This window comes from Chinchilla lanigera, unplaced genomic scaffold (genome assembly GCF_000276665.1).
Source record: "Chinchilla lanigera isolate Chin_1 unplaced genomic scaffold, ChiLan1.0 scaffold00006, whole genome shotgun sequence".
Taxonomy (NCBI): domain Eukaryota; kingdom Metazoa; phylum Chordata; class Mammalia; order Rodentia; family Chinchillidae; genus Chinchilla; species Chinchilla lanigera.
Window position 1 is genome coordinate 36,186,838 of NW_004955407.1, and position 26,974 is coordinate 36,213,811.

General features: G+C 40.3%; 1 protein-coding gene across 6 annotated transcripts in view; it reads left to right on the plus strand.

The window, feature by feature from the left end:
• Nucleotides 1-26,974, plus strand: part of Ttc3 (tetratricopeptide repeat domain 3) — a 131,939-nt gene that overhangs the window by 11,526 nt on the left and 93,439 nt on the right. For 2 of the 6 annotated variants that reach the window (XM_013504664.1, XM_013504668.1), the window contains exons 2-6: nt 11,353-11,507; nt 18,628-18,670; nt 19,547-19,697; nt 23,857-23,944; nt 26,170-26,223. In XM_013504664.1, the coding sequence (XP_013360118.1) occupies nt 11,364-11,507; nt 18,628-18,670; nt 19,547-19,697; nt 23,857-23,944; nt 26,170-26,223 (480 nt within the window). In that variant the 5' untranslated portion in view covers nt 11,353-11,363. Of the gene's footprint in view, nt 1-11,352; nt 11,508-18,627; nt 18,671-19,546; nt 19,698-23,856; nt 23,945-26,169; nt 26,224-26,974 lie in introns of those variants that run through there. The other 4 variants (XM_013504667.1, XM_013504671.1, XM_013504669.1 and 1 more) reach the window with 4 other exon arrangements.

Sequence of the window (26,974 nt, forward strand, 5' to 3'; positions counted from 1 at the left end):
GGGCTTCGCTCTCCAGTGTGCGGGGTTGCGCGTGTGCGGGCTTCACCCTCAGTGTGCGTGGTTGCGAGTGTGCGGGCTTCGCTCTCCAGTGTGCGTGGTTGCGCGTGTGCGCGCTTCGCTCTCCAGTGTGCGTGGTTGCGCGTGTGCGCGCTTTGTGAGTGGTCGCGAGTGCCCTGCGTTCTCGCCACCTGTTTTTGGGAGAGCTGGCATCCTAGTCCAGAGCCGGTGCCCTCCGCGAGGAACGGACGCGGAGGGACCCAGCCTGGCGCGCGTCCCTCCCTCTCTTCCCCGGAGCAACCCCTCCCTCCCCTGAGCACCCCCCTCGCCTGAGCCCTCCCTCCCTCCTCGAATCGCGAAGCAAGGGGGAGGGCACTGGAGGGCCTGGCCCGCTGCAGTGTTGGCGACGTCAGCGCTTGTCCAGGCATCCTATTCTGGGAACTGAGGATAAAATGCCCCAAAGACCAAAAACTGAGCAGAGGTGTAGGTGATTTTGTACCCTTTCCACAGGCATCCTAGACTCCAAAAACCGTTCATTTGCAGAATGTTTTCCCACGCTAACTGGTGAATACATCGTAGAGGCTCCCGGGCGGTCGTGTTAATGGGGTGTTTTAGGGCATTCACATAAATCTCCTTTGATCCTGCCCTGTATCCTGGCAAGGGGAACAAGGTAAAAACCTTACAGATGTTCCCTCTTTTCCCCTGGGAGCAGTTGAGACAAAACCATCAAACCTTTAGGGACTCACCCGCTCCTGCTTTCCTTCAAAAAAGCTTGATTGGTGCTCATTGGGTGCATTTTGGTGCCTCTTCTGCTCAGTTTCCTTACGCTTGCCTGCTTTTCTTTCTTTCTTTCTTTCTTTCTTTCTTTCTTTCTTTCTTTCTTTTTTTTCCTCTCTCTTTTAATTTCTGGAATATTTTGAATGTAAAGCACAGTCTGGTATCTAACCAATCCACGACTTAGGTTTTACGGATATAATTGTTTTGCCAAATTTACTTCACATCCTTAAAAAAAAAAAATCTGGAGGTGATCTCAGTTCCTCCTCCCAGAGGTAGCCACGGTGTTCAGGTTTGGGTAAATGATTTCCTTGCATGTTTTATACACAGTGATGCGAATCTGTAAACATATATAGTATTGCCGGTTTTTAAGCTTTAATGGTATTAAACTATATATGTCTTTTTGCAACTTGCTTTGTTCACTCAGCATTGCATTTTGAAATTTATATACTAATAAAGTGAATGTGCTTTTTCTGGTTTATTGATTTTAATTGCTGGTATCGAGTTACACTGTGCATGTGAATATGCCATAATTTACGTATACATTCCTCTGCTAATGGACTTTAAAGTTCTTTTCAGGGCCGAGGATGTAGCTCAGCGGCAGGGCACCTGCCTGGCAAGTGCGAGCCCCTGAGTTCTGTTCCCGGTACCAAAAATGAAAATAAAGTAAAACAAACAAACAAACAAACAAAAAGTTGTTTTCCGTTTTGAGTCCTAAAAACAAGCTCGCAATAAATCTGTCCTTGTCTGCTGCACACGTTTGGAAGTTTGACTCCAGTGCCCCTAGTGGCACCTACTGGGTAGTAGAATATGCGCATGTTCAATTTAACCAGATGTTACAGAGCTCTCAAAGTGGTTTTGCCGATTTTTAGCCTCACTGGTACTGAGAACGCCATTTCCTAACATCCTTGTTAACACTTTGTGTTATCAGACTAATGTTTTTGCCTTCTCTTTACTGACCAGCTTCTTTTTAACTGTAGCTTGCTGCTAAGTTTGCTTTGAGCCGCTTTGGCTTCCTTCCTATCCCTATGTCTTTCTATGGGTTCATTTCTCACAGCGAATTGGCTATTTTTATCACATTTGAGCCTCAAAAAATTAATTTCGGTGAACATTCATATATACCAATTGTTGCTATGGTTGACATAGAGATCGAATTTCCATGATATGATCGAATTTCCATGATATGAATGTACAAGATGTGCATCTCTAGTGGCACGTGATTGAAAGCATTTTTTGATATCAATGTTTTAAAAAATCTTGTCTCTTTTATTGTAATATTTGTTATGTTTAAAATATATGTAACAAATGTGCAAGCTGTGAAGTAAACAAAATGAACACCTATGAAATGACCAGTCAATCCAAGAATCAAAATAACCTATATATAGATACCTATCTATCTATGTATCTATCTATATATATTCTTTTTTTTTTTTTTTTTTTTTTTTTTTTTTTTTGGTGTTTTTGAGACAGGTCCTGGCTCTGCAGTTCAGGCTGGCCTTGAGCTCACTTTGGAGCCCAGGCTGTTCTCGAACTCACAGCTATCTTCCTGCCTCAGGCTCCTGAGTGCTGGCATTACAGGTGTGCGCCACCACACTTGGCTTTCAAAATAACCAATATTGAATGCTCTCACATAAGATGATTATCTTGAATTGTATGTTTAGTAATAATTTGCTAATAACGAATTTACTAATATTTTTATCAGATTTATATACATCTTTCAACAATGATTATATAGTTTCTGTTTTTCTGCATAAAAATCATTCTGAGTAAGGTTTTCTGGCACTTGTTTCTTTCACTTGATGTTATGTTTCTGTCACTAAAATTGAGTGTAGAGGCAAACCATTAATTCACTGCTGTGTATTATTCTGGGGGGGTGAATATAACACAGTTCATGCATTTTCCTGTTCTTGGGCATTTTGGGATTATTTCTGGGTTTTATTATTTTGAAGATTCCTGTACATTTTTCCTGCACAGAGTTCTAAGAGTTTCTGTATTTTTCATCCTGGTATACTTATATGACTCCAAGAAAATAAAGATGTTCTAAGGAGTATATGAGTATAGGTGATGTTATGAATAAATTTCTAGATCATTAAATTTTGTGTACCCTTTTCTAAAATTGATAACTAGCGATAGAGGTCCCCTGAAAGTTCCATAGTCCTACCTTTACTTTTACAGTAGCACTTTATATAAGAGAGGCGGACCACCTACCCACGTGGGAAAACTAGAAAATAGTGCCACAAACAGCCCCTGGAAAACAAAGGGAAAAATACAGTGTACAGTTTGGGAAGAATCTCTTTTAATCCATATACCTCCTCTTCCATTTCTTCAAGAAATGCATTTCCAATAAAATTTCACTTTTTCTGTTTAATTATCAGGATGTACAACTATTTTTGGTCAATTGTGTGGTAATAATTATACTTTTAAAAGAATCATCAATTTTACTTTGTCACTCATTTGCAATTGTTTAAACTTAATGCTGAAAGTTTTTAGATGTCATCGTAACATGTGATAGGTATATAATTTTCAAAAGCAACTGTGGTGGTTTCTGGGCAACAATAAAAAAGGATTGGAATAGTACCATAGCAGGCTGATGGCTAGAAGTGGAATTGCTGGCTCAAGGGGTATGAATGTGTAACATCATGAAACGATTCCAGGTTTTTTTGAAGTGTCAATTTATATATTTTGACAAGCAGAGTATAACAGAGTTGACCTGTAACCAGTTTAACCTTTGTTATGTTATACTTCTTAATATTTGCCAATAGAATGGTTATGAAAAGATGCATCATTTTGGTTTTAATTTGAATTTATTTGATCGTTAATGAGATTGAACATCTTTTCATATATTTAGGAACCATCTCTGTTTCCCCAATATGAAATACCTGGTCATGTCTTTTCATCTGTTTATATCTGTTCAGTTGTGAAATTGATAAACTGGTAGCACTGATCTTTTATATGCCTGTGTTTTCACTCTTTATGTTGTATCTTGGTGAATGGAAAGTCTTCATTTTATGTAACCTAACTGAAACCTTCCTTATTCTGGGCTTATAAAGATATTCTGTGTTTCTTTTTAGAAATTTTAAAATGCTTTTCACAGATTCATAATTCAAAAACTCATAATCCATTGGTAATTGATTTTGTGTGTGGTGTGAATAGTGATCACATTCATTTTATTCCCCCCCTGTGGCTCCAGTTACCCCTGTACTGATATTGAATGGGCCTTCTATTCACTAGTGACCTCCACATCATCTCTTTTGCTTGTTGAGTTTCTGTGTGCATGGGTCCATTTTTGGCTCGCCTTTCTGTATCACTTGCCATCTTCTCTGTTTTTGTGTTGCTGCCCTTACTGTCTTAATTATTAATGCTCTAGTTTTACCAGAAATCTTGATCTCAGGGGAGAACTTGGGCTAGCTGTTCTTGGACCTTTGCTCTTTAAGAATCAGCTTTGTTACATGACATGAAAAACCTTCTGGGACTTAACTGGAATTGACTGAATCCATTTTGGGGAGAATTGAAATCTTTTAAGATTTTGAGCCCTCCTGTCTGAGAATATGGTATGTATTTCCACTTATTTAGGTTTTTAATGTCTTTTTAGTGCAGTGTTATAATTTTCTCCAGAGAAATCTACTTCATTTTTGTTTTGGTTTGTTTTGTTTGAGACAGGGTCTTGCTATGCAGTTCAGGCTGGCCTTGAACTCACTATGTAGCCCAGGTGGCCTCGAAATCACAGCAATCCTCCTGCCTCAGCTTCCCAAGAAATCTACTTTTCAAATGTTGATGCCAGTGTTTTTAATTGTTGCTATAATGTATGACAGTATAAGGTTGTTTTCTGACAATTGTTGGTAATTAGAAAGATAATGAAAAATTTTCTATTTATTTTTAGCCATCTACTTGTAAGCACTTCTTCTGGTTAGTGTGTTTTCTGGAAGTCTTTGGGGATGATTTTCTGGAATCTCTGGGGACAATTTTATCATTTTCACATGGTGACATCTGGCTTTTTTCTTCTCAGTTACCTTCTCCCCCCTTTTATCTTAATGTCCTGGAACACTTTTAGATCTGTGTTCAACAGAAGTGATTATGGTTGCTTATTAGAAAGTGACCCAGTATATTGGGCATAGAGGTTGCATTCCCAGTTTTTTTTTTTTAAATTTTGAGATAGGATCTTGCTATGTAGTTTGGCCTGGCCTTGAACTCACTATGTAGCTCAGGCTGGCTTCCAGCTCCTGGCACCACTCCTGCCTCAGCCTCCCAAGGGGTGGGATTACAGGTGTGTGCCACCAGGCCCAGCTCACACATTACCAGTTTTAAAGGGAATATGCCCCTATTAAGAAAAATACTAGTTTTGAGTTTTTGTAGATAGAAGTCTTTGCCGTTTTGTCACGTTTTTCTGTATCTGTTGACATTTTTTTGTGGGTTTTTTCTTCCAATCATAAATTCTAATTTATAGATTTTTAACTTCCTTATTTTTTCTTTCTTTCTTTTTTTTTGAAACAGGGTCTCGCTATGCAGTTCAGGCTGGCCTTGAGCTCACTTTGTAGCCCAGGCTGGTTTTGAACTTGCAGCAATCCTCTTGCCTCAGCCTCCCAAATGCTGGGATTGTAGATGTGCGCTGCCACGCCCTACTCTTCTTATTCTTTCTTAAGATAAACCTAAGTTGGTCTTGCTGGACTTTTCCCCCCTGTCCTGGGGATTGAACCCAGGGCTTCATGAATATTAGGCAAGCACTTGATTCCTGAGTTGTGTCCCCAGACCTTTTTATTTCTGAGGCAGGGTCTCACTGAATTGCCCAGGCTGTCCTCCCTCAAACTTGTTGTCTTCTGGCCTCTGCTTCCCAAGTATCTGTGATTGCAGGCATGTACTGTGCCTAGCTGTGATATGTTTCTTAAGCATTTGGTGGAATTTGTAAGATAATTTGGATCTAATGTTTTCTTTTTAGAATTTTAGTAGTAATTAGCAGTTGAACAGTAATAGGACTTCAGATTTTCTATTTCTTTTCGTCAGTTTTGATAAGTTTGAGAAATCATCCTTTCATTAAAATATTTTTGTTTATTGGCATCAAATTCAGAGTATTGTTTTAATTCCCCTTTAAATCTTTTATTTGTGTGTTCCCTTTTCTTACCTTCTCTTTTCTCATTTGCATATAATTTATGGATGACCTCTTTTTTCTTGTGAAGGCTTGCCAAAAATTTATTTAGTAATCTTTAGCAAAGAATTAACGTTTGGCCTAGTGAACCTTTTCTAGACAAATAAGTTTTTATCTAAAATTATTTTTATTTTACTGTTCTTAAGAAATCATTTCGATATAGTCAATGGGGTTATTGTACAAAATCTGCTGCCAGTTATCTTTATGCGGTTCTGAAGAAAATATTATTTTTCTGTTAACTGCATTGGATTCCCTCTCTTTGGTGTTATATAATTTTAATTCTGAGTTCAGGTGGAAAGTACTTTTTATTTGTCTTGTTTTGGATACTTTTTTAAAATTCTGAATTTTGTCTTCCATGATGTCTAGAACATTCTGAGCTCTGTGTTCTTTACCTGTCTCTGATTTTCATCTCTTCTCCCCCTGTGGAGCTTTGACAGGATATATGTGTATTCACCTTTTTCCAGATCAGTTAACCTTCCTCAGCCATAGTTTTCCTCTCCTTAGCAGAATGTATAGTGCAGGATAATTTCATCAGGCTTATCTTCTAGTTTATCACGTTTCTCTTCATCTGGACCTAATCTTCCCTTTAACCTATTCTTAAAAAAACTTGTAACAATTACATTTTTAATTTCTAGAGGTTCACTTGGTTCTTTTTCAGATATACCCAGTCATTGTTTGTAGTTTCATGTGGCTTACTCATTTTTGTGAACCTATAGCTAATCTGTGGACTGTATCAGGCAATCTCAATCGTTAGGGGATGTCTAATATCCTTAGCGGACCTATATTCAGTGCTTTTTACCCCCCTGCCCCTGTTGTCTTTCCTTCATGGAGGCAGCGCTTGTTACCTCCTATGTGTGGCCATCACAGGTCATGAACTTCTCTATCTTTGTGGGACTCTGGAGAGGGGGTGCTTTCCTTTTGTATGCACTTGTACCATCTTTGGCTAGGAGCAGGAACCAGGAAGTTTAACTGGGCCCCCCTTTATAATTCCTACATTTTGCTTCTGGTCCAGCGTTCCCTGTCCTGATCCCACTTTCTCTCTTGGCACTGCTGCTTGTAGCTCATGACTACAGGTTTAGTACCTAGCACAAGATTTGTTGTATAGAAGGGGTAGTGTTAAGTGCCTCCTATTCCCGTGAGCTCAGCAGAATGGCAGAAATATGTTTTTAAACTTAAGCTTTTTTTTTTAAACATTGGAAGATTCTTTTAACGTCTAGTTATCTGCAGGGATCAGAGGTTTTTATTATATTTTTATTTTTTTACAAGTCCTTTATTTTAATATTTAACTTTAGTAATGTATTTCAGTTTGTATTAGAAAAAAATCTGTCACATCAAATGTAAGATTTGTTGGTGATAGCAAATTTTCTATTAAAACATTTATATTTCATTAACTGTTGGATTTTCTTTTTTAAAAAACTGTTGGATTTTCTAAAGGAAAATTTTAAGTTAAATAAGTACTGAGGGTAAGTAGGTTACACATTGTGTCTTCTGGGTGTCTAGCAACCTTATAGAGATAAACCTGTGATTATCAAACTGTGTGAAAACCTTAATCAGATGGGGGCATGGTGCTCTAGACTTTCACAAAAGAGGTACAAAAGTAAACTTGGTATTGTGGGAAGATCAGGAGATGATTCCTGGAATTAAGTAGCAACCAAGTATTGATAGGCATTAGAGGATTACAGAATAAGGCTTGTGTAGAAATGACAGGCAGTTGGGTATGACTGGAGCTAGAAGAATGAATAGGATCACACAAGACTGTTCATGCTCATAGTGGGGATGTTGGACTTTTTTCTGATAATGAAGGGAAGATATGGAACAGTTTTAAGCAGCAAAATGATACCAGAATTTTAAAGAATGCAAGAATTGAAAGCAAGCCAGGAGTTAGGAGATTGGTTGTACCTTTAGTTCAGGAGAAAAGATGAAGGTGCAACTAAGGCAGGGAGTGGCACTGGGCAAGAAGTTTTATGTGTGCTAAATTTAGATTTCTAAAGGGAGGAGAGATGACATTACATAGTGGTCAGTTGAACAGAAATGTTAAAGGAGACTGGGGAGTCTAGATTGAGCCTCAGATTTTTCTTTTGGGTAACCATGTGGCATGTAGAGCTATTAATTGATAAATAGCATACAGAAAGAGGAAAGAACTTGGTTTCACTTTTTTTTTTTTTTTTTTTTTTTTTGAGGAAAAGAACGTTTGCTTTTCAATTAACAGAACCTGAGGGGATTGTGGGACATTTTGGTTAACCAGTAGCAATTGAAAGAGAGGGCCTAGAAGTCAAGAGATGGAACCCGGCCGGGAGAGATTTGGGGGTTTCAGGTTTGGAAGTTTGGAAGCCATCGTCTTCTACAGTATCATATGGGATTGTCTTTAGTACATACACAAGCTCTTGAAAATTTTTAATAGGAATTTCCTCGAAGGTATATATGAAAAACAACTTGTACATCAGATTTATAGCATGGATGTTATCACGTAGCTCAAGTGAGTACAATGAAAGGGAATTATTAAATGAAAAATATGTGATTTATGGAAATGGCAAAAATCATGGCAAAACTACGCAAATAATGAAAATTCTGAAAGTGCTGTCTGAACTCGTGGGAGTTCGGTCACTCAAGAGGAGACTGAGAAAAGAATAGGGAGCTGACGTGGGGTGGCGGGGAGAGGAGAGGAGCCCATGAAGCAGCCGGGGAAGAGCAGCAGACGAGTAGGAGGACACTCGGAAGAAGGCCTGGAGTCCTTATGAAGAGTGCTGAGGTGGAGAAAGTGGTCCTTAGCACCAAGTAAGTTATAAGCTGAAAAGTATGTTTTGGATTTATCATTAAGGTAGAGCATTTAGCCTGAAGCACCTTAAACAGTAGGTTTTAAAATCCTGTTCATCAAATATTAATCTTAATGACAGCTGGTATTTATATCATTTATGCCCTATGGGCTTCCAAGCATATTACATGTACGAACTGATAAATGAGGTAGCTGGTATTGTTATCTCCACCTGAAATATGAGAAAACTGAAGCACAGAAACTTTAAATAACTCACCCAAGATCACACAACCAGGAAACAGAAGAGTCAGGATTCAAGCCCAGGCCATTCCATGCTCTTAACCATTTTACCTCATTGCCTGTCTAGTTGAAACAGAAAAAGGTTTAAAATTACACCAGTGTCTGCTGAGTGTGGTGATGCATGAGAGGCTGAGGCAGGAGGAGCGCCATGAGTTCGAGGCCAGCCTGGGCTACATAAGCAAGTTCAAGGCCAGCTGTACTACATAGCAAGATTCTATCTCAAAACAACAACAACAAAAAAAACCACACCAGTGTTGTAATTACAGTACAGTTTGCTGCTACATGTGGTATCATGAGATCTGCAAGATTGACCAGTGGTCTGCCAGCTGTACTGAAATCAACACCATGATGTGTATGCGTGGTATATGGGCTGTGACAGTTCTTGGCTCTTTCTGGATTTACATACAAAAAAAGTTTGTAAGAAAAAAATTTAAGAGTATATATTTTTCACTATAACATATTATGTGCCTTATCTTGGGTGCTATATTGTCTTAGTTTTTCTGACAGTTTACTTTTTGAGATGAAGTCTTGCTATGAACTCCAGGCAGGCCTTGAACTCACTAAGTCCAGACTGGCTTTGAAATTATGGCAGTCCTCCTGCTTCAGCCTCCCCATTGCTTGGATTACAGGCGTGCACCACCACGCCCTGTGGGTCATTCACTTTTGGAATTAAATTCTTCAAACTCTGGAAATATCATTCATGCAGAACAGGTCAAGTTTCAGACATTATAGATAATCTATTATAGACAGTCGTTAATGACCTTATTGAAAGTAGTTTCCCTTGAAGAGAAGAAAAGGATACCAAATTATAGGAAACTGAAAGGAGAATTCCAATGAGGAGAAAAGGAAAAAAGAGTTCTTGACGAGTTTAAAAAATAGCCGTGGAAGGAGACAGGGATGGTGTGAGCTGTAGTAACTGGTTGTGGGCAGAGAAGACGTCATCAGAGTGAAGGAATTGGAACTGGTTTAGTCCTGTACAGTGGCCCAGGCCTGACACTGATGAAGGGGACCTAGGAGGGCGGCGCTGATGTTCGTGTTAGTGGAGGAGGAAAACTGCAAAGCTGATTGATTGGGTAGGCCTTGATGTGGCTGGGATGTCCGTGGGATTTGGAGAGGAAAAAGGAACTTTGTGCCAGTGTTCTTAAACAGAACAGTAGGTGACAGTGGCAAGGAAGAGTAGATGCAGTAAAGTGCAGTGTTTAAGAGAAGAGACTGTGGAGTCAGAGGACTGGGTTTGCCTGTTGCAGAGACTGTCTACCCATCTGTGGAGTGGAAAGGGTGGTAAGTGGGTCTGACAAGAATTGCTGAGGGCTCATGCGTGATACTTGGGGCACACTTGGCGCAGCATGTGATAGTTCATTAGGATGCTTATTACCTGTTACTTCTGACATCGTGAGGTTTTCATACTTTAAATTTGATATAAGAATTGATTAAAGAAACAGATTTCTATTTCATGGTCTGATGGTGGTCTTGCTTCTAAAAAGTAAACTTGGTTTGTTCTGACTGTGAGAAATGTAATGATGGTGATGATGATAGGAAAGAAAGCTGGTACTTGGGCAGGAGCCAGAAGTGATCAAATGCTCCACTTTTCACTGCTATTTAGTGTTCCTCTCTGATAGCTATAAAATTTTTCATTCTTGAACTTTCTTCAGGGGAAAAAATCTGAATCTGAAGCTCTAGCCCTAGTTTCCCTTTTCAAGTATTTTAAAAACATAGCATGAGAATTTTCCCCCTTGCAGTTTAGCAGTGGTGTTTTGTGGCAGTTGGGAGAGTACCAGAGGCAGCAGTGGTTAGGAGAACGGCAGGTCTGGAGGTGGCTGTGGGGCATGGAGAGACCGGCGGACTTGGCCTGGACCACTCCGGTCCTGCCCCCTCTCCCAGGGTAGAGGCTCACTGAGAGTTGCTTAGGCCACATAGGAACTTCGGAGCCCTTTCTCAGTGGTGTCAAGATTTAGTTCAGGCCAGGAGGTTGAGAATGTTGGAGTTTATGAACAAATGAAACCACATACTTCATGGGACACAGTAAAAGTAGGTAGGTAAATCAGTACATTAGTGGGAAAATGTCTTTATATTCAGCAACACTTAGGGTGTACTGTATGCTAGGCACTTGCAGAATAAGATGCTCATAGTTATCTTCCACCTAAAGCCTGTACGCAGATATATTCAAAGTAGAGAATGGTGAGTGTATGAACCTAAGGAAATGAAGGCAGAGGGAGGAAAAAGTACAGCAGGTTGGGGACAAGAATCTTGCAGAGCTCAGGGTTCTGACCAGAGTTCCTTCCTTGGAGGGTTCCAGGTTTTTCTAGTGTAACATAGAAGCCAGGAAGACTGCTGCTTACTGCTTCTTTGGGGAATTAATTACTGATTTGAGTATGTGCTATTTCCTTAGGATTGTGGACCATGGACAATTTTACTGAGGGAAATCCGTCTGTGGCAGATTGTGCCATGTTAGAGGATTGCCCTGACGAGGATGAGTGTGCCTTTCCTCCTGAATTAATGACAGCAAACTATGTCCGTGTGACTCGGCTTTACTGTGATGGCGTGGTAAGTAGTTTGTTACATTTTACTTTAAACATGATGTTTATGTCTGTGTTCACTACAGAGATAGATTTAATATAACACACACACACACACACACACAGATTTACAAGCTAGTCTTACAGTGGCCACCTGCAGAGTCTGGTGTGGAAGAGTGCAGAAGGGCTGTCTGTGCGCTGGAGCGCTGAAGGATCCAATCAGAAGTCAAAGCCCAGAGTGCACTGTGGCGTCCTTGCAGGTTGGTATCAGGAAGCTGAAGCTGAAGGTCCACACTGGAGGGCTGAAGAATCTGTGCTGGAAGCTGTCCAAGGCAAAGGTGAAGACTGAGCTCCTCCAAAGAAACAGAAGCTTCTTTCTTTTCCCTTTTTTATTCCATTCAGGCCACAAGCCTGTTGGTGGGTGCCACTCACACAAGCCTATTGGTGGGTCTTCTGTCTTGAGTAAATCCATTCAGCCACACCCGGAACTATGCTCATCCATCAGATGGGAGTTTCTTACTCATGTTGGCATAACAGTTAGCTGTCATAATCCCTACCTTGTCAGACTGACAAACCAGAGATGTTTCTTTAAACCGTACTCACTCTCCAGATACAAGGACTAGTTCTTAATTACACTAACATGGCACGTCTGTCTTGTGTACAAATGGAAATGTACCAGTTCCTTCCCCAGAATAGGAGGCAAGTTTTCTTTGGGTAGTGCTTACTCCTAGCATTTTATAACTTAAACATTATAACATAGGTTTAATAATGCCTAACCCATATTAACTCTGCCGGTGTTATAGAGGAAGCATATTAGAACTGTTATAATTACAACCCTTGTTTCTGTAACTGATCGCGGGGTTGTAGCTGGTATTTATAGTTACTCTGCTCACTACCCATTCTGTATTCCCTTGGCCTTCTGCAAGGCCGAGTGGAATAGTAGGTCTTCGTTTTTTCCCTGGTGGGGTGACCTGTACCTTCATTCCTGGAGGTTCTGGGCCATTTGTCATCCTGCCTAGACTATAGGGTTGCTATAGTTCTGACTGACACATTATTCATGGGGCATGGTAATACTATGAGGCTCCCTAACAGATCTCCTGCACTCCAAGTATGTTCTTCCTTTCTTCCATTGTAGAGTAATAGTTCAGTTTCCCATTGGTAGTCTGGGTCAGTCACCCCTGCTGGTACCATAACTATTTTTTTTAGCTTGTTTACTCAGAGGCATGAGGAGTCCAAAAATGACCAGGGAAAGTTTTAACTTCTAGTGCAGTGGAATCATTGCTGTGCTTACCCACTCTGGGACTTAAGATTTCTAGGCTAGCAGAGCATAAGGTCATGGGACAGGAAGCAAAAACTTTGCCTGTAGATCCCTAGGGGTAATGGTGAGTGGTAGCATTTCCATTTCTACCCCTTGATTCCTGGACCTGTGAGTCCTGGCTTTGGGAGACACAGTACCATATAGTGGATGCTGATTCAAAGCATATACAGCCTTTTAAAGAAACTTGCCCTAGCCTCACAAGCACTTGCCACTTAGCTAGTGCTGTAACTACGTCTTCAAAAGGCCATGCCACCTTTTTGTCAATCCAGCTGCTTCTGGATGATGAGGAAAATGGTACGACCAATGAATTCCGTGGACATGAGCCTCACTTCTTTGGCTGTTAAATGTGTTCCTCAGTCAGAGGCAGTGCTATGTGTGAAATTGCATGCTGGTAGGTAAGACATTCTGTAAGTTCACATGTGGTAGTTTTGGAAGAAGCGTTACGTGCAGGAAAGGCAAACTCGTACCCAGAATAAATGTCTATGCCAATAAGGACAAAGAGCTGTTATCTCCATGATGAAAGCATCCAATATAATTGACCTACCACCAGGTCACAGGCTGATCACTGTGGGGAATGGTGTTATATCAGGGACTGAGTGTTGGTCTCTGCTCCCAGCACATGGGCCACTCAGTAGTGGCTGTAGCCAGATCAGTCTGGTGAGTGGGAATCCATGTTGCTGAGCTCATGCATAACCTTCCCTGCCACCATGGCTGATCTATTCATGAGCCCTTTGGGGAGTGACAGGTGGTTGAAGAAGGAGGTTGAGTGCTATTTATAGAACAAGTCATCCTAATCCTCTTGATTGTTTTGTTTTCTGCTGAGGTCACTTTTTGGTAAGCATTTATATGGGGTACAAATATCTTTTAAATCCCTTGCCTTTATGGAGAGGTCTATTCACAGTTTCTTCCCCAGATATCTTTGTCACCAATTTTCCAGTCCTGTTCCTTCCAAGTCCTTGACCATCCAGCCAGACCATTGGCTACAGCCCATGAATAAGTATATGGTCACACATCTGGCCGTTTTTTCTTCCAGCCACAATATACTAACAGGTACACTGCCTGAAGTTCTGCCTACTGTTAAGATTTTCCTTTACCACTGTCCTTTAGGGATGTCCTAGAAAGAGGCTATAGTGGTATAGCTGTCCACTTGAGGATGGTGCCTGTATAAAATGCAGAACTATCCTGTAAACCAGGCCCTGGCCTTTTCTTCCTCTAATAGCTGATCATTTAGACTGTAGGTGCATGCTGGGATACAGAAGGCAATATAGCAAGAGTAGGAACCATTGGCATGTGGGCAACTTCTTCATGTAACTTACTTGTGCCCTCTGGACCTACCCTGGCTCGATCATGAATATACCACTTCCATTTAATGATAGACTGTTGTCCAACTTTATGATGTAGTGAATCAGGTAATTCCCAGCTCACGATGGGCAGCTCAACTCACATGGTGACTTGGTGTCCCATGATCAAGTGTTCAGTTTCCTTTAAGACCCAGTAGCAGAGCTACTTTTCAAAGGGATAGTAGCTGTCTGCAGATGATGGCATATCCTTGCTCCAGAATCCTAAAGGCCTTGTTGTGACTGATCAATGGGGGCCTGCCAGAGGGTCCAAACAGTGTCCCTACCTGCCATTGACACTTCAGGTACCACTGGATCTGCTGGGTCACATGGCCCCAGTGGCAGAGCAGTCCGCACAAGCAGCCTGCATCTGTTGCAGAGCCTTCTCTTGTTTTGGGCTCCACTCAAAACTAGCAGCTTTCTGAGTCACTCAGTAAATGGGCCAGAGCAAAACATCTAAGTGAGAATGTGTTGCCTTGAAAATTCCAAATAGGCCTACTAGATGTTGTGCCTCTTTTTTAGTTGTAGGGGAAGCCAGATGCAACAACTCATCTTTCACTTTAGAAGGGTTATATGTCTGCATGCCCCACATCACTAGTCTCCTGCAGGGACCTTGAATTTTAGTTGGATTCATTTCCCATCCTCTGGCTCATAAATACTTTACTAAGAAGTCCATAATGGTTGCTTCCTACCTCCTGCTCACTTGTTCCAATTGGCATGATACCAACATAATGGACCAGGGTGGTACTTCATGGAAGAGAAAGATGATCCAGATTGCTACAAACTAAATTTTGACACAGGGCTGGAGAGTTAAAAAACCTGAGGTAGGACAGTGAAGGCGTATTGCCGGCCTTGCCAGCTTAAAGCAAATTGTTTCTGATGGACCTTATGGATAGGTATGGAGAGGAAGGCATTTGTCAGTAGCTGCATATAAAGTACAGTGATACCTCGTTTCATGAACTTAATTTGTTCAGTGATTTTGGGAAAAATGGCCATGTTTATGTTTGTATGGGAAAGATGGTTGTGACGTAGAGTTGGCAAACAAAACAAAATTTTGCCAAATGTTCACAAACCAAAAACATTCGTAAACCAAAATACTGCTGTATAGGAGAGCAGGAAACCACGTCTGGTACCGCAGCTGCGATTGGAGTCACCACCTGATTCAGTTTATGATAATCCATCTTCATTCTCCAAGACCCATCTGTCTTCTGCAGAGGCCAAATGGGAGAATTGAATAGAGATGTGATGGGAACCGCCGCTGCATCCTTCAGGTCTTTGATAGTGGCACTAATCTCTGCAGTCCTACCAGGGATATGATACTGATTTTGGTTTACTCTTTAACCCTATAAGACAACTAATGGTTTCCAGTTGGTCTTTCCAAGTATAATGGCTCTCACACTACAGGTTAAGGAAGCAGTGTGAGAATTCTGTGAAGTACTAAGTATATTTATCCCAATTACGAATTTTGGAACAGGGGAAATGACTACAGGATGGATTTGAGGACCTGTATTACTGGACCCACCGAGTCGGACCTTTGCTAAAACTCCACTGATGACCTGACCTCTATGTGCCCCTACTCTTACTGGAGGGCCATAATGATGTTTTGGATCCCCTAGAATCAGTGTTAGTTCAGAACCAGCGTTCAGGAGTCTCTGAAATGTCTGCTTATTTCCCTTCCCTCAATGTAAAGTTACCCTGGTAGCCAAGCCAGGCGTGGTGGTGCATGCCTGTAATCCCAGCACTTGGGAGGCTGAGGCTGGAGGATCCTTGCGAGTTCAAGACCAGCCTGGGCTACAAAGTGAGCTCACAGCTGGCCTGAACTGCACAGCGAGACCCTGTCAAAAGAAAAAAAAAAAAAAACAACACAAAAAACCAGAAGCCTAAAGTTACCCTGGTAAAAGGCCTTAGTCCCTTCAGGAAGGATGGGGAAAAGATTGGCTGTAAACTTTTTTTTTTTTTTTTTTTTTTTTTTTTAACTCCATGAGCTACAACATTAAATTCAGAGTCTCTATTTAATGGGCTTATATTGACAAAACGCAACCTGATCCAGGTGTATATTTTTGCCATTATTATCCCACACCCTTGAAATCCGTTCCCACACTTGCTTATCAGGGCTCTGCAAATAAGAGTTAGAAAATTCAAGAAGTTCTTTGGAACAGTAGTGGACCATCTCATGGGTCATACTCTGTACCTCACCTTTAGGAGCCTTGTGCGATTTTAGCCTGGCTCGTTACGGGCCTGGAGGCAAAAGCAGGTGGTGAGGGTGGGTCCTGAGGGCTATCAGCATTATCGTGCTCGCTCAACACAGAGTTCTTCATTTAAAGAGGAGAGGCCACCACCACAAGGGTTGAGGGTGGGGATGCCTCCAGCAATGTGTGTGAGGAAATCTCTTCCTATGGCAGAATAATCTCATCAGCATCTAGGAACTCAACATCCTCAGCTTCCTCAGGATCCTCCCACACGTCACCATCCCAGTGTATGGGGTCCCATTCTTTTCCCTATTACTGGCCTCACTTTTACCTCAAATACCCTTCGAGGTGCAGCATTAACTTACCCTGCATTTCAGCTACTCGGATTATGAGGGCCTGTGTTTGGGTTTCTGTAGGCTCTGTTTTTTGGCCTACAACAGAGAAGGTTCTCTTTCAGGTCACACTTAGAGATTTTTAGATTCTTTATGTATGGCTGGAGCTGGGAATTTGAATCTTTGTTTTTTGTATTATTTTTGTCTTTTTTAGACAGAGTTTCACAATGCAGTTCACGCTGGCCTTCAACTTGCTTTGTACCCCGTGCTGGCTTCGAACTCTCAGCAGTCCTCCTGCCTCAGCCTCCTGAGTGCTGGGGTTATGGGTGTGCCCCACCAGGTCCAGCTGGGAATTTGAATTTTTGAGCTCCTTATTTTCCTTTATTTTGTCTTCACAGAAGACTTTAGATTTCTTACGCATATTTTGAGTTCATTATTATACTTCTCTAGTTTCGTTACCTAGTTTTGGGTGCTAGAGTCTCCTTCTGCAGGTGGCTTCTGGGTTCTTTCGGTCCTGATCAAAGAATTGGTCAAGACAAGCACAGTTTGGGTCACTTAAAAGTAGGAAAAGGGGCACACCCAAGAGCATGAGGGCGGCTACAATCCAAGAGAGAACAGTGACAAAACTTACTTTGGTCTGTTCTTTTTGTATCACCCAATCTTGTGGCTGATGTCAGGTCTAGGCCATCCTGTTGAAAACCTGCTTGAGTTCTCAAAAGAAGTCCACATTCGGGAATTTGGGAACTGTGCTGTGCATGTGTCTGGGATTTTTGAGCAGCTCGTACCTATTTCCACAGCCAGCTTTGCTACACCCTGATCTCTGGTCTCAGTTTGTCCAGATATGTCAGGAGCAACCAGCTGGCATCATTATAGTTCCCACTCTGCCAAAAGTACTCAAAAGTATCTTATATGGAACCGCTAAATTCCTTGCACCTCACAAGTGGCGAATTAGGATAATCAAAGGAATCTACATTGTGTATTGAAACAGTGCACACCAAGGTCTGTCAGTATTCCCTGCATTATCAGGAGAGACCATGCCATCTTTAGCTTTCATCAAATTAGAGAACCATCTCTATGAGCTGTTAAAGCTATTAAAAAATTTCATCTTTATATTTCTGTTTCTCTAGAACCACTCCCAATACCAAAATATGTGTCAGTGCTCACTAGATATACAGATTTAATTAATATAAGTTGGGTTTCAAGGTAGGCTTACAGTGGTCACCTGCAGTCCAGTGTGGAAGAGTGCAGAAGGGCTGTCTGCTCGGTGCAGAGCTGAAGGATCCAGTCAAAAGTGAGAGGTGAGGAAGCTTAAGGGTCTGCTCTGGAAGCCAGAGACAGATGTCTAAGGCAAAGACAGACTGGAGCTCCTTTGAAGAAATAAGTGAGCCTTTCTCCTCCTCTCCTTTTTTTACTGTATCTAGGTTTTAGGCTGATTGGTTGGTGTCACTCACACCTAGGGTGGGTCTTCTGTCTTCAGTAACTCCTTCAGCCACACCCAGAACCATGCTAATCCCATCAGCTGTGTGTTTCTTACTCGGGTTGACACAACAGTTAGCTGTCTCAGAGTCCTAAAGGCTTTCTGCGTTAGGGTACAGAGTTTTTTTTTGGCACATGGGTTTTGACAGGAAGATACACATGCATAGGAAGAGGTGACTTCAGAGGGGAAAATAAACAGCACCTCAGTAGTAAGAATATGGACGTCAGAGAACAGGCAATGGATTTGAAGAAATCCAACAGGAGTGGATTTCTTACTGAGAAGTAGAAAAGCTTTCAGTGTGCGTGTAGAAACAAGCTCAGAGGAAGCACTGGAAAAGCTCTGAAATTAAGGCTGATTGGCTAAAGATGCGTCCAGATAGGTAAGTAAATGGCCACCAGAATTTTTTTAGTTCAGTTCTGCTAAGCTCTAGATTAAAAATCAAGCATTGTACTTTTGCATAGCTGATACAAATAAAAATAATTTTCTTCTTTTTAGGGTGAACATTGTAAAGATTTTGCCCAAACAGAGGGAAATTTGGGTGAGTATAATGTTTTGTTAATGTGACTTTATTTACAGACCATAAGGGGAGGGCCATCCCTCTAGTCAGATCCACACAGCAGATTTATGCCTCTTAAAAATGTATCCTTAAGCCAGGTGTGGTGGTGCACACCTGTAATCCCAGTACTCGGGAGGCTGGGATAGGAGGATCATGGAGTTCAAGGCCAGCCTGAACTGCATAGTGAGACCCTGTCTCAAACAGACACACACAAAAAAGTATTCTTACTATTTTTTTCACTAAAACCTTTTTTTTTTTATCTTACATAATCTCCTAAATGATGCTACTTGTTGCAGATGCAAACAACTGAATGACCCAATGATATTTTTATTTGTACTTTAATTTGAAAAGCAAAATAAGGACAATTGGACTGAATTCTTCACTTTTTAAGAAAAATTACTTTATGTTTTCCCCCCAAAGGTCCAATATTTTATTTTTTCGATCAGACTTTATTAGTACATTTTAGATATACATAATGATCACATTCATCTTAGAGAATCTGTACATTTGCCCATTCCCCTGCCCTCCCCATTTACAAAAAAATTGTTTCCATAAAACTTTTCTTTGTTAAAGTACAGTTTTAGCCAACACTTAAATATTCTTAGTATCTAAGTGGCTAAAATGTCTCATCTGTTCACCTTGCTTTTTCTTATCCCCTTGTACCATTTCTGTTTTTTTTTTTTTTTTTTTTTTCTGTAGTACTGGGGATTAAATTGAGGGCCTTGTGCATGGTAGGCAAATCCTGTACCACTGAGCTACATTCCCAGCCCATCCCACCATTTCTGTATTAACATTGTTCATTTATTCAATGGTGAGCCACAAAGACTAATTTAAAACTTTTTTTAAATTTTAATTAAGAATTTGACATCTGCAATTTATGGTGCAGTAAACCAGTTTCTGACCTCCACGATTACTGTGATGCCATTAAAATATATATCTTCTGGCCACTTCTTTTTAACCATCAGCACGCTGCTATAGTGCCGCGGTTTCATCCCTGTGTGGAGCCCAGGTATGTCACCTACAATGTTCTCTTCCATGAACAGCAGTAAATATTTCGCGTGCCACGAAGGAGTGCCTAATACAGTGGGAGGGTCATGCCTCATTCCTGCCTGCTATTCAGTTTTATTTTTGTTTAATTGAGTAGAAAAAGTAAATATTTGGGTTTTTAATATAATTGAACATTATAATGAATACATTCTGAATAGTATTAGATCCTGGGCTCAGCGCTGAGCCAGGAACGATACCCTTTTATAAATGTCAGTGCTGTAGTACAAGAAAGAGAAAAAGATACACTATTTGGTATGTCTAACAGCTAACACATTTTTTGTAATGAAGAGGGGGGCGTAACCATGGGTGTGTCAAACCCATATTTATTCTTTAGGATATTCGTATTAATGAATTCATTTTGTTAGTTTGTTTTTTGAGACAGCATCTCACTATGTAGTGCAGGCTGGCCTTGATCTCACTTACGTGGCCCACATTGGCCTCAGACTCATGACCATCCTCCTGCCACAGCCTCCTGAGTGCTGGGATTACAGGCGTGTACCACCATGCCCAGCTTGATGAATTATTAATTTTAATTTTATGAGTTCTATTCTATTAGACAATGAGCGCTTAACAGGAAAAAATGTTTAAAAATAAAGTGATGCATTTTTAGTATTTATCGAGTGTTTATAAAAAAAGCATCAAAATTTTCAACATTGACTGATTTGTGGTGTACAAAGTCTAAAAGAGAACAACGGAAATAAGTTCCTACATGAACTACAATGAAAGTACCACTAGCACTCAAAAAAAATCTTTACTTCAGTTGTCACACCTAAGGCAGTCTTCACACACGACAACAGCACCTTCCATACACATGTATCACTTACACTGACAGCACCTGTGTTTTGCTTTCTTGGCCTTTTTGTAGGACACACTTGACATTGGTGTTTTGTCAGGAGGTTCTTATATTATACAATGTGTAGTTAACAAGAACATAAAATGTCAGTAAAGTATTTGATTCTTAATACGTATTGCATGCTTAGAATAAACATCATTTCATGTTGGCTGTGTACTTGCTTATAGCACCTAAGAGATGACATCAGAAATAAATTCCACTATGAACTACAATGAAAATACCAATAGCACTCTTTTAGAAAATCTGTATTTTAGTTATCACATCTAAATAATAAGATGTCAATATAATAAAATGTCAAATGCGTAATGAGTGCTTAGAATAGACATCGGCACTTTCACATCAGCTGTGAATTTGTTTGCAAAATCTAAGAGATACAATCAGAAAGAAATTCCTATATGAACTACAATGAAAATGCTAACTGCATTCTACCCAAAAAAATCTTAAATCATCAAACCTGAATAATAAGAAAATAAGATGTCAATATAATATCAAATGTATGAGTTCTTAGAATGACATCAACATTTCACATCAGTTGTGTACTAGTTTACAAAACCTAAGAGGTTTTGTCAGATATAGAAACCTACTACAGTGAAACACAAACAAAAGTTTACCACAGAAATTGCTTCAACTGTCACATCCAAGGCAGTCTTCACACATGACAACTGCATGTTCCATGCACCTGTCTTACTTACACTAACAGCACATGTGCTTAGCTTTCCTTTCCTGTGTGGTAGCACATTCTGGTCATTTCCTGTTTTGTCCAGAGCTTCCTTTTATGTTCTATGACATGCACTTAGCAGGGAAATGAGATGTCAGTAAAAAAAAAAATAAAGAAATAAAATAAAATATCAAATGCGTAATGAATGCTTAGACTAGACACATCAACTGTGTACTTGTTTTCAAAACCTAAGAGGCAATAGTAGAAATAAAAACCTTTGTGAACTACAATGAAAATACCAATAGAACTCTACAACAAAAATAATCTTTGCTTCAATTGTCACACCATGGTAGTCTTCATACATAAAAATTGCGTGTTCCATATACAAATATCACTTACACTGATAGCACATAGTTTTGTGTTCCTGTGCTTTCTTACAGGGCACAGTTTATATCTTCTTGGGTTTTCTTGTGATGATAGTAGGTTTTTGGGATACTGTGCCCGCCTGTTCACTTGTCAGCTCACCAGTGTGGTCCACAATTTTTTTTTTTTTTGGTACCAGGAATCAAACTCAGGGCCTTGTGCTTGCCAGGCAGGCACTTGTGCCCCTGAGCCGTATCCCCGGCCCCACAATTCTTTTGCGTAGTTCCCTGGGCAGAAACATTTTGTTTCTCCTGTGCTCTAAATGATCTCTTATGAGGTCCAGTCCCAGTCCTGTAAGAAAATTTCTCCATGCTATTTTGCACTTGTTATATTCTTTGTAAACTATCAAGCTATTTATGCCACACATTTTTAGGATCAAGTAAAATACAACCATTGGCCAGGGCTTTGTGTTCAGAGTGACATCATAGTTGCTGCATAACTCATTAACATCATCTACTCTGCCTTTGGTTTTTTGTAGAAAGTTACCATCTCAGGCTTCCATTTTGTTGAGGTTTCCCTGTCAGTATTTCCATCGTGGTGCAATGTTGACATCAATTCCACTTTGTTGTTGTTGTTTTTCCATATGCAAGACCAATGTAAATCTTTCTGAAATCCAAAGATTGTATTATACAGTTCTCTGTTTTGAAATTGCAGCATTTCATTTGAAATTTCTGCTTTGTTCCTGCACGTACTTCCTATACTGGTCAACTTGTGCGCTGTTAGCAAATGTAACATCAGTTGAAAACCTGTAAACCAATTGTTGAATGTCATATTCTGATTTGGGAGGTGGGAGCAAGTCTGCTCACAGTATCATTCAGTTTATTACTGCATAAATAAGGACCCGATGGCTGAGTTCAAGGATAAATGTCTAAATTGAAAGCATAATAAGTCATTGCCTCTACAAGGGTGTAATTTTTATGCCATATTTTGACCTATTGTTCTTCCATCAGACTTCTATATTCTTGCAATTACCATGAGAAATCCCTAAGTACGGCAGACCAATGAATGCTTTCAGTTCAGCTAGTGAGGTGTCATAATACATTTTTGAATATGGCTATTGGTGCATACAGAACATATTTCTCATATCAGGTTTGTGTATTTTATAGCATCTGACAGCATTTCATCTGTTACAGTTTCCAGTATTGAATGGCAGTGCTAGCATTCTATCCAATCTGTTTCACCCCTGCTAAGATCCTCACTATATTTTTGTACCTACTTCTAGCATTGGGTCATTCCATTTGGTTGTGTGACCATTTTGCAACATTTCAACTAGTCAAATATGTATTCACATTGCTGTTTTCTCCATCATCTGAATCAAGGAGGTCTGTATTCCCTGCGATTCTTGCTCCATTTTACTATCACAGGCACTTTGGCTCACATGTCCAACATTAAAAGTCCTCCTCATCATGTACCACCATACCGCTCTTGTATTACGAAAACATGTATTTTACCCTAATGGATCATCTTTATCATCCATGCATAAGTAATCTGATAATTCACTTTTGACCTCCTCTAAAACTTCCAAATCTGGCTTTTCACATGCCATTGTGTTGAATTGGGCCTACTTCTTCTAGAAAAATCAAAATAAAACTTTTCAAAAAACAAATCCTTGCGTGCTGTGGATATATTATACCCTCTGTGATGCTCAGGTAAGCATATGCAACACTGTTCCATGGAGCATCCTGTGGGTTTAAATCCTGGTTTGACCCTTTTGCACATGTGCACACACCTTGCCTGGTGTTGTACCAAGTGAGTAAACACAAAGATTGCTTCCTGTGGGGCATGGTGGCGCATGCCTGTAATCCCAGCACTCGGGAGGCTGAAGCAGGAGGCCAGCCTTGGCTATAAAGGGAGCTCAAGGCCAGCCTGAGCTGCATAGTGAGACCCTGTCTGAAAAGAAAGATGAAGGAAAAAAGAACCCAAAAAAACAGTCACTTCCTATATCCCTCAGGGAAAGGTACTGAGATGCACAGCTGGCTATTATAAATAAAAATTTACAGTAGGAAATTCAGGGATATGTTTGTGGGACCAACTGTTGTGCTCTGAGGATAGCAAATAGCTTGTGACGTGGAGTGAAGAAAGAATTTTTTTAGATTGTTTTAGTTGCTATATAACATAGTTAAGTAAAAAGTTCAATGAGTTTATATATATGCAAACCTAATATTTTTTTAAAAATTTGTCTTTAAGCAGTTCTCATGCTTCTGAGATAAGTTTGAGGAAATTACAATGTCTTGAGTTGATGGAAGATATTGTGGATTTGGCAAAGAAAGTTTCGGTAAGTGATAAAATATATGTTTCTCCCACCCATACATAAAAATACATGGTGTCAGGCCTATGTTACTAATTTATAGCAGTTGACACATAACAGTTTTAGTTTTTGTAAAGCTGAGATTATTTTGGTGTCTGTTAGTGTTCTCCATATTGAGGTGATTGGTAGATAGCTGGTGTCATGGTTCTGAGGTAGCATAGCAGGAATCAGGACTGCTTCTTGTCATTAAAGGATAGAAATTGAATTTGTTACAAATTAAAGTGGGCTGTGGTTTATAGAAACCTTCCTAACAGGCTCTGAAAGTGATGAGCTCTGTCTTTTGATGTAAAAGCACACTACGGTCTACAAATCCTTTGTCATTGGGGTAGATTTAGAGAGTAACTTTGCACTGCATTGAAAATCTGTAGCCGGGGGCTGAGGATTTAGCTTAGCAGCACAGCGCCTGCCTGGTGAGCGCAAGGTTGTGAGTTCAATTCCCGGTACCGGAAAAAAAAAAAAGAAAATCTGTAGCCGGGTGTGGTGGCGCACACCTATAATCCCAGTACTTGGGAGGCTGAGGCAGGAGGATTGTTGCAAGGTCGAGGCCAGTCTGGGCTACAAAGTGAGCTCTAGTCCAGCCTAAACTGTATAGAGAGACCCTGTCTCAAAAAGACAAAGAAAAAAGAAAAAAGAAAATCTGTGTGTGTGGGGGGGGTATATTCTCCAAAGCCATTTGATAATTTCTCATTTCAGTTGCTTCAGGAGCCAAGTATTGTTCTTGATACTATTCTGATTCATACTTAAGTCTCAGCAAGGGCATTTTTGTATTTATTTCTTGCTGATGATTCTTTGCAATAACTTACCAGTCAGTGACCTTTATTTATTTATTTGTTTGTTTGGTCTTTTTGAGACAGGGTCTCGCTATGCGGTTCAGGCTGACCTTGAGCTCACTTTGTAGTCCAGGCTGGTCTTGAACTCAAAACGATTCTCCTGCCTCAGCCTCCGGAGTGCTGGGATTACAGGTGTGCACCACCATACCCGGCTACCAGTGTACTTTTATAAAAGACTTAGGTATAATGAATTTTAAAAATCTACATATCTACAAGTTACATAAAATCATTTTATCATCAGAATCCTATAAAAGACTTTCTGAATTCTTTGGGATTTGTATGGGTAAAATGATTATTGTTTATGGGAAGTATATTCCTATGTTCATACAGTCATATAGTCGTTCCTTGTTTAAAAATAGCCATACAAGCCTGGTCTGGTGGTGCACACCTGTTAATCCTAGCACTCAGGAGGCTGAGGCAAGATGATCACTGTGAGTTCGAGGCCAGCCTGGGCTATACAGTGTGTGCAAGGACAGCCTGAACTGCATAGTGGAACCTTGTCTCAAAAAAGACCAAAAAAATAGGCATATAGGGTCAGGGGAGATAGCTCAGCAGCATGGAAACCGGCATACTCACTGTGAATAAAGGCAGTCATCTCACTAGTCATTTTCCCATGGTACCTGCTTGGCAAGTGGAAGGTCCTGAATTCAATTCCCAGTAGCCCCCCCTCAAAAAAATAGGCATACAGTCTAAGGAATGCATGATTTTCTGTCTCATTGTATGAAAGTCATAGAGTATTCAACCCTAGATGGGATAGGTCAGTTACTTGATTTGCTCTGCTGATGCAGTCAAGGGACACAGTAAACACAAGCTGTGAGACTCCATAACATACCATATTGTTTCACAGTTTTTAAGAGTAAGTACAGTCAAAAATGGCAAAACAGAGTTTATTTTAGTAAATGCATACACCATTTATTGTGATTATCAGGTATGAACTTTATGAAATTGTTCACACTATACTTTTATGTGACTGGCAGTACAGTAAATTTTACCTCAGTACCAACATGAACTCGAGCAGAGCACTGCATTATGCTGTGATGTCACCACAGCCTCAGTGTCGCACAGTAGTTTTTTATCTTCATTATGCAGTCTTACAGGGCTGCTGTCCTGTTTGTGGTTCACTAGTGAGTTGGCCAAAGTGTCATTATGCAAGGAATGCACCTAAAATGAAGGATTTTTTTTCATTAGAATATTCAGGTATAGGGCCGGGGATGTAGCTCAGCAGTACACCGTCTGCCTGGCAAGCACGAGGCCCAGAATTTGATTGCCAGTACCAAAAAAAAGAGAAAAGAATATTCAAATATAATTGATGGAATAAGGAAAAAAGTTGTGTGTTTTGCTCTTTTTGTTTTTATTTTGCAGAATGATTCGTTCCTTATTGAAGGCTTATTGAAAATTGGTTATAAAATAGAGAATGTAAGTGTTAAATACTGGAAACCGGCATACTCACTGTGAATAAAGGCAGTCATCTCACTAGTCATTTTCCCATGTGTTGAGTCCTCAAACTCAGTATTTTATGTGTAGTATTTTGTAATACTGATTTTTGTATTTTACTTCAGTAATGCTATTTTGCAGGTTTGCTCATTTTCATTTTCTTACTCATATTTGTAGTGTCATTTTGGGCCTCTTTTACAAGTTAGTTCTTTTTTCTCTTCTATGCTATTTCCCTGGCGTATATTCCCCAGAATGAAATTATTAGGTCCCTGGTATGAATGTTTTTTGATACATAATTGCTAGGTAATCTCCAGCTTCCTTAAACCAATTTTTAATGCTGCTTAAGACATAAATGTCTACATGTTTCCTTTAAGCCTGATACCAGGAATAACAACAGAGCTATTTAATCTCTGAAGTTACTTCACACTAGAAGAGCAAAGAATACTTCTGTGGACTCGACCTTTCATGAACATCACTGCACTGAGTGCCCATTTGCCCAGTCACACCCTTCCCTTGATGTTTATCTCATGACAGTGTTGGCCATAGGCCATGTAGAATACATAGTCCCTGTGGGCGACCTTTACCTTGCGGTAAGAATGCAAGCCCTAGTTTATACAAGATCTGAGAACCCTAATCCTCGTACTGTCCTGCTACCTAGGGCAGCCCCTGCCAAGTTGTAGACCTCAACTTCCAGGTTTGTACACATTGCAGAAGCATCCTGAGCTCTGAGGAT